Source organism: Saccostrea echinata, unplaced genomic scaffold (assembly GCF_033153115.1).
Source record: "Saccostrea echinata isolate AGI-Se365-2 ecotype Australia unplaced genomic scaffold, CSIRO_AGI_Sech_v1 ptg000016l, whole genome shotgun sequence".
Taxonomy (NCBI): Eukaryota; Metazoa; Mollusca; class Bivalvia; order Ostreida; family Ostreidae; genus Saccostrea; species Saccostrea echinata.
In genome coordinates, this window is record NW_026889765.1 from 2974241 (window position 1) to 2982525 (window position 8285).

Here is an 8285-nt window from a genome sequence, read left to right on the forward strand (position 1 = left end):
CTCTCTCCTTGGCCCAATCTGGCTCATACTTCACCCACAGAGTGTCTTTGGGTAAAGGGCATGCAGTGACCTTGAACCATGTTTCTAGGTCTAAGGTCAACGTCATAGAAGAATTATATATATGAAAAATCCTTGTCCGGAGCATATCTTCTCTCCTCTTGGTCCAGTGTGACTCATACTTCACTCACAGAGTGCCACTGGTCAATGGATGTGCAGTGACCTTGAACGAAGTTTCTAGGTCAAGGTCAAAAATAGCCTCTCTGTTTAAAATCTTTGTTCGGTGCATGGTTTCTTTCTCTTATTAGTCTAGTCAGCCTCAAACTTTACCAATTGACGTAGGGGACAGAACATTTGTGAATTTCCTTCCATATTTTGATACATATGCAACAGTTTTCATAGAGGATATGCAATATTTGTAATTTGTGATTTTCATGCCATTTTTTATTATAACAAGGTTGACATAGAAGCCCTTTAGACTCAAACAACACATCCCTTAATAGTACACAAGTGTTCCTCTTCAAAATAAACCCTTTTCAGCTCCTTTACTTTTTCATGTTCCTTGCTGAAAGCGGGGCCCTTTGAGATGGCCACCATCTCAATGATATCTAGTTGTTACAATCAACTAACAAAAATCAGCTCTGTCTTTGGCTCCAGTTCTTACATTAAGGCTGCCATCACAGCGTATGCTATGTTTCAAGGGCATATTGTTGAAATTGTAATCAGATTGTAAAGAAACAGCTGATTTTAGTCAGATTTATATATTGGAGTTGAGATTTGATATGACTTGTTTTTCATATATCAATTATGCGATTTATTATGTACAACTAGATTTGTATGTGTACTTATGAAATTAAACAAAAATGTTTTTAAATGAAAATCAAAACTCTCTACTTCTTCATGTACATGTCAGGATAAATTCTTTTAGTCATAATTTGTTCACATGTAAAAACCTTATATTTTTATTGAAATAATTTGAATTTTAAAATAAAATTGATTTAACTTTGTATGGTCTTTTCACAGGTTACACAACGCTGATGAAGGGTGTGGCTGGAGTCCCAGGAGACATGTACCAGATTTGGACAAGCCCAGCTACAATGAACGTCAACAACCCTCAGGCCATGTATCTGACAAATCAATTCAAAGGTCATTACAAAACAGACCTCTCTCGTTGGAACGACATGTGTTTGGACAGGGTAATTATTACTATTGCCCATTTTTATTAAGATTTTAAGATGTTGATGGTTGAAAATAATGAAATTTGTTTTCACTCACTTTAAAAAATCATGAAACTTGGTATTGAATTGCAGATCAGGGTATCGATCTACAAGAATGGACAAGAAAAAGCCTACATTGAATTCAACGCTATTGGTGCCAACCAAAACAACTGGTTTGATCCCAGCAGAATCATCTCCTCTAGCTATACAGACATTAGAACAGCTGCCAAGGAAGTCTTCAGTATGATGGGGTCAGTTTACACAGAAAATTCATCTCATGCTAAATTTCCTTATCACATTTCACAGATGTAAACTGCTCAAGTGAGTAGTAATATCTAAACTAACAAGACATCTGCAGTCTAAATCATACTTTGAATATTTCAAGGACTTTTTAAGAGAAGAAAAAAAAAAGCATACATGTAATATAAAGATTTGGGCATATATTTTGATAAATGGGGAAATATAATATTTGTTGTTCATCAGTAGTTTTTGATGATTTAACAGTGACACATCCACTGGTCGCGAGTTCCTTATGAGCCAGCATTCTAACTCTCAATGTGACACTTACGGATGGATCATGATATCCACTCAGAATAACTGTCCATTTGAGGCCAGCTCTGGTGGCAAGCCTGCCTTCTTGTATGCACCAGGCCAAACTTCTGCCCACTTTGAACAAAGTAAGAACGCGCAGTATGCTGTCCACTTACGACATCTCGAGTTTTGTTGAGTTATAGCTAGTCATTCATCACCAATTGCAGCACTGCATATTATTTTATACACTTGAACTTCGATATCTCAAATACCAATTTCTCTAATACCACAGATATGTAGAAGTGAGTTGGAAGTCCCAACTTCTCTTTTTTTAACCTTGATATCTTGAATCCTCTAATATCTTGGAAGTTTTTTCTTGGTTCCATTAAGTTCCAGATAATGAGGTTTGACTGTATATTATTTTTTAATAACTGTTACTGGCAGTGCAGTAATGCATCACTTGTGGTTGTAGAACTGGAATGATTGCCAGATGCCTGCTTATAGTGATATCATCTTGAAAATCTACATTTCAAGCAATACTGCAGTGACATAAGATATTTTACTAATGTCTGAAAATTTAACTTTTCAGCTCAAGTTGGAACTGGAGATGTTCTAGCCATTATGGGACATCAGGGAACTTGTAAGTAGATTTGATTTTGGCAACAGATATAAAATTAGGTTAAAGGATATTGCCAATCTGAATTGATGAATTTTCTCAACATCTATGAAATGTGGATTATTTTTTATTTATTTCAGGCATTGCTACTGTGATGCCCACTCAAATAATCACAAGCAGTAAGTAAACAACATTTTTTTTTTAAATATTCATTCAGTATATTCAAATTCACTCAAAAAGGGCCCTAGCATTATGAGCTATCAAAAAGAAATACATGTATGTGTGAGCTATGCTATCTGGAATTAAATTTGAAAGTAATTGTAAGGACTTGCATGTATTATTTTTTTCTGTTGTTGTAGGTTATGCCTGTGTATACAACAACAAGGTCTACAACCAAGGAGACAGCTGGACGGATGGCTGCAAGTACAACTGTACCTGTACCGATGCTAGAAATGGAAACTACCAGTGTGTGGAGCTGTAAGTGTCTTAGAAAGGGGCATATTCTGCTTAGAAAACATTAGTGCCAGACCAGTGCTGTAAATCCATTTATTCACCATTGCTTTCCTTGCAAACAAAAATAAGGATGACATGGCATTGAAGTACTGTATGTAACAATGTATTTATCCTCATCAGCAAATATTTACCTTCCGCCTCACCTTCATCCCTCTTCCTAAATATATTACAAATGAGCAATAACTATTTACAGTAATTAAAACACACTTATAACAAAGTGCCAGGGACAGACACTTTTGCTTTGTTATAAGCATAATCCGTTAAGTGTTCAGTATATTTTGAAGTCAAGGGGAATGGAAATCACTTCGCTATAAGCATCTATTTATTATAAGAGTGTTTTACTGTACATTGTGAAAATATTTTTCAGATTTACCTATTTATGTCTTGCATACAGCATTCACCCTTAAGATACCTATACATAACAGGAAAATGTGTGAAAGACCATATCAAGGCTTTTTTGAAAAATCCATGCAAGTTATAATCCCTGGCAATTGATAACAATTGTTGTTAGGAATATAAATTCCATGTAATTCCAATGATTCTGTTAGAGAATTTTTATGGAAAATTAGTATGTCACATACGTGTATATACAATGTCATGTCTGAAAAATTTGAATAAAGAGCAAGGGCCACTTTGGGCCTTTTTTTGGTCCTGTGAATTCTGGAAAATTAAAACTGCATTGTTTTTTTTTGACAAGACAATAAATATCACTTGAACCCTTGGTGACCGAATATCTACTAAAAATGACGTAATTTTCTTGCTAGTTAATGCATTATGACGTCATGAATTGCATCATTATTCACGTATTCTGAATATTTCTTCAGAAATGGCCAAAAGATGATGCTATTTTTTCAATATTTTGTGTACAGCACAACCTCTGATCCAAAATGTGCAAATATATAATGAAAGAACTGCTTATGAAGATTATAAAAAATATTTTAATTTTTGGATCGAGGGGTGTGCTCATATCTTAATTCTTTGCTGAAGGTTCTCAAATACACCTGTTTTCTGCAAAATTCGAGAACATTGCAATTTCACACAACCCATTTATCAATACCTGGGCTATTTACAGGAAAGTTTGTTATACAAAATGAAAGCACAAAGTCTCTACTTTATATTGATGTTGAAAATGGGACATAGGGTTTTAGTCAATAAATTGGTATATCTACAGGGCCATTTTATGCATAAAGTGAACCTAGCTCTTTCTTTGACTCTCCTGTTAATTAATATTTTGTAAATTTCAGGTGCCCAACCTACTCTCAACTTCCACAAGGTTGTTCCCTTGTCAAACGACCAGGATCCTGTTGTGCCGTACCAGATTGTGGCAACCATGTCTACAACCCCAGCAGCAGTAACGCAGCTGAGAGAGGTACTGGCAGAGATTAAGGGGGGCAGGGATATAATGAGGACAGGGGGGTAAATAGGTGCCATGGTAGATAAGAAACAGGAGACAGATATACATGTAATTGGAAGGCAGATAAATATTAGGGTAGAGATAACTATGGGATAAGGATAAAGAGAGTTTTTACTAAATTACTCATATTTAGTACAAGAATAAAGTTTGCTGAAATTTTTGTGTAGACTGAAGTATCACAATTTACAACTGAACTACATATACACTCAAAGGTTAAACATTTTTGCCTGTGTTTGGGGACAGGTGAAAATTTAGGCTACTTAGGGGGTGGAAAGGAAATTCCAATAATTTCTTCATATTCAACGAAATTGTGATTCAGAAGTTTTATCTATGCTAAAATTCATGTATGATGTGTTTTGGAGTCACTAGCTCATGTGATGAGGTGGCATTGAATAATCCTTATCTTTTTCCAAAAAAAAAAAGAGATTTGAATTAGGATCACACATTTAAATTTGTACATACATGTATCTGATTAGCAGTATGTGTACTCAGGTATATTCTAGAGAGGTAACCATGTGCATTTCTATGACATCAACATGGTGAAGTCCAAGATTAACATGGGACATTTTCTATGCCTGTCTAGGTCTGTGTTACTACAAGGGAGATGTGTACTCCCAGGGAGAAAACTGGAATGATGGATGTCAGTACAAATGCACCTGTCTTGATGCCACCACAGGAAGATACCAATGTAACCCGAAGTAAGTTCACTCTTTAATAAAAGCTGTATATTAGAATTAGAGAGATATGGAATACTTTGCATATTCATATCCACCAATGGACGTGGTTTTACTTTGATATGAGAATACTTTTGTTTAAGGTATTACTGGTATATCCCTAGATTTTAAGTTTTACTGTGTGCTTGTCAGCTAATCATTTTCATTTTCCAGATGCTTGAGCTGGCCAAGTCTGCCTGCAGGCTGCGTATTGCAGGCCCCAGCACCAGGACTATGCTGTCAACAACCCAAGTGTCCATCTAATGTACAAATCAACTTTCCCCCCGGATACCAAATAGAATAAACAGATTCTCTCACTATAGGAACATTATTTATTTGTGCAATGTTTAACAAAGACTATACAATTGGTGCATACACTCTACAATTTGTTATATAATAAAATTATATTTTGTTATGACTGTTTCTTTTATTTCACAAGTTGTGTGGCATGTTGAGGTTGACAGCAATGTGCCATAGGCAATTTTAGTCAACTGAATCACTTTTGATCTTCTTGTAAACAACTGAACTAATTTTAACCAATTTTGGTATATACATGTAGCATCTAAAGGTAAAGGAAAACATAATTTATGGATTTCATCTGGGGCATGAGGGATGGGGCTTAAACCATCAAATTAATGTAATCTTTGAAAATTTTATTCTATCTTGAACAAGCAGTCAAAACTGTTGGTATTGTAATAAGAAGTGATATCGATACCAAATTTGTAAAATTCATGGCCTTAGGGTCAGGGGTTCTGGTGGTAAAGCAGGACTCTATTGAACATATGGGGAAAAAAATTAATACTTTGAAAATCTTCTCAGCTCCTGGGAATTAAGCAGGCAAACTAAGTAGTATATAATTGTAATGAGCAAGGGTATTTTACCAGATGAATGAAAATCATGACCACTGTGCTGTCGTGTTAGGGCTTTAAATTGAGAATCATTTAAAGAAAGATTGATAATGACTTGAAGGTGTGTCATGACCTTCATGTGGGTCATTTGGGCAAGGTCATTGGCAGAAAAAATATAAAAGAATGAGAGTACATTTGATTTGGATCAGCAGGAATCATAAAGCACTTTAAGTGAAAATTTCATTAATCCATCATATTTCAGCATTCATTTCTATATAGGTATCTTGGATTCTGATGATAAAGAATGGGAAAATTTTTCAGATATTGTGTTTTGATTTGCTTAAATATGTTATGAAATATGGCCAGATGAGTCATTTGGTACAAATGTTACAATTTTAAACACATTTTTCTGTAAATTTAATGCTATTTCTGGGTCATCTCTCCACCAGTTTTAAAATGTTTTTGTGTGCATTTTAACAAAATGAGAAAAACATTTGTATAAAAAAAATGGAGAGAACCAGAGACCATGAAAAATGAACTTTACCAAAAAATATCACATTGTGTAAATGCACTGCTTAAGTACTTTGATTATTTTTGTTTTTAAACCCATTTACAGAATGTAGCCACTATAGCACAGTGCTTTGGGAGAAATCAATTTTCAAAACAAACAAATCATTTGTCAGAATGATTTTATTTACTGATTTACCAAAATTTAAAAGTTAAATTTAGATTGTGTTGCACTGAGAGTGAAAGCATGTTTTCCTCACCCACTGAAATTTCATTGAACTATACCCTATTTTTCAAATAAATCAAAATGATATGAGCAGACTTAAAATGACATTTAATGAAGAGGTATTTCACTGTGATGTAACATTTTTCTACTTGCTTTACTTTTGTCAAGGCTGTCCAGCTGTTGTCAGCCAACCAAATCATCTGCTGACGACATTTAAATTATGAAGTCAATGATCTATATATATGTACCAATTCCTGCAGATTACATGCCAAATATGCCATCTTTGTGTCTAATATTCAACTTCCAAATAAGAAACATGGAAGTTCATATTTCATACAAAGATTGCATATGACCTGAGGTGTCATGACCTTGACCTAAGGTCAGTTGATGAAAGTTCATGGTCACCAGGAAAAATGTTTTATTCCTGCCCAGACCATATCTTAATATCAAAGACTCATACTTATCACAAATATTGATTTTTACCTGAGTGTATATATTGACCTTGATACAAGGTTATTCCAGCAAGTACCAAGGTCACTGGCGGAAGAATAAAATTTGTGTTGTTCATAACTTTCTAGCTAATGGATAAGTATTAGAAGTTGAAACTTTTAAACAAAGATTATACATTAGCTGAAGGTATGTCATAACCTTGACCAGAGGTCATTGCCGGCAGTTCAACATCACCGACAGAAAGTGTAAAATTCTTGTCAGGTCATTTTGGCAATTTTAAGAACACATTTTCAAAATTGTTTATGGACACTTCAAAAAATAATTGCCACAGTGGGTATAATTTGGTGAGCTCACTTGCAGTACCTCTAGTTAGCACTGACAAGTAAAGATCTACTTTCAGAGGTTTGCTCTTGGATATTTTATAGTTTACCTTCTTTGGACTCTGCCCTGAGGTTCAGTCTCAAACCCTCCCCCAAAACAGTTTTCTCAGTGGAATAAACTATTTGATTGATTCTTGATTGACATATATGTCTTGCTTGGTCTAAACAGGAGCTGCAGAGTGGTTTTAAAATCTTGTGTTTAAGTTCATGATCCCCCTTTCAATATTCATTTAAGGGTGTTGAAATTTGCACAAGTACTGTACATGTACATGTAGTACACATCTTCACTGTTGCATTTTTTTATTAATAAAATACTGTGAAATCACTAATTTTTATGGAGGGTTAGTTTTCATGGTTTTTGATGTATGAAAAGACCCACTAACTCATGTCCCCCATGAAATTTAGAATTTCCAATGTGACAACTCATCACTTCAACCACCATCCCACAAACCATAATCTTTTCTCAAAACTATGAAGATTTGACCGCACAAAAATAAATGATTCTCCAGTATTCCTTTTTTGTAACTGTCCTTTGAGTAAGAGAAAGTTGCTTATTTAATATTTTATTTCATTCATTGCATATCAATGTACAGGTATGTAACAGGTGCATTGGTAGCTACATTGTATTTGGGTGGACCCTGCTCCAAAAGCTTAACTTGTTCAGTCATGTGTAGGTCAGTTGCAGCATCTAAAATCTTGCTGCACTCTACAATCTAAACATAACTATCCTGTACCAAGATTATTTTTACACCCCAGGGCATATAGTGTTTGTCATGTCCATCTTCTGTCCTTCTGTCATAATTTGCATTTAGCTCAGTTTCTAAGAAACCAATAAGATATTTTTATCAAACTTCATATCCTGATACATATTGA

General features: G+C 34.6%; 1 protein-coding gene across 1 annotated transcript in view; it reads left to right on the plus strand.

The window, feature by feature from the left end:
• The window catches only part of LOC133188345 (uncharacterized), a 48710-nt gene extending 43294 nt beyond the window's left edge, over positions 1 to 5416 (plus strand). Inside the window, exons 72-80 of the mRNA XM_061323726.1 lie at positions 1021 to 1193; positions 1308 to 1465; positions 1719 to 1891; positions 2335 to 2385; positions 2502 to 2540; positions 2721 to 2838; positions 4119 to 4243; positions 4872 to 4986; positions 5176 to 5416. Coding sequence (XP_061179710.1) covers positions 1021 to 1193; positions 1308 to 1465; positions 1719 to 1891; positions 2335 to 2385; positions 2502 to 2540; positions 2721 to 2838; positions 4119 to 4243; positions 4872 to 4986; positions 5176 to 5305 — 1082 coding nt within the window. The 3' untranslated portion in view covers positions 5306 to 5416. The remainder of the gene's footprint in view (positions 1 to 1020; positions 1194 to 1307; positions 1466 to 1718; positions 1892 to 2334; positions 2386 to 2501; positions 2541 to 2720; positions 2839 to 4118; positions 4244 to 4871; positions 4987 to 5175) is intronic.
• The last annotated feature ends 2869 nt before the right edge of the window (positions 5417 to 8285 follow it).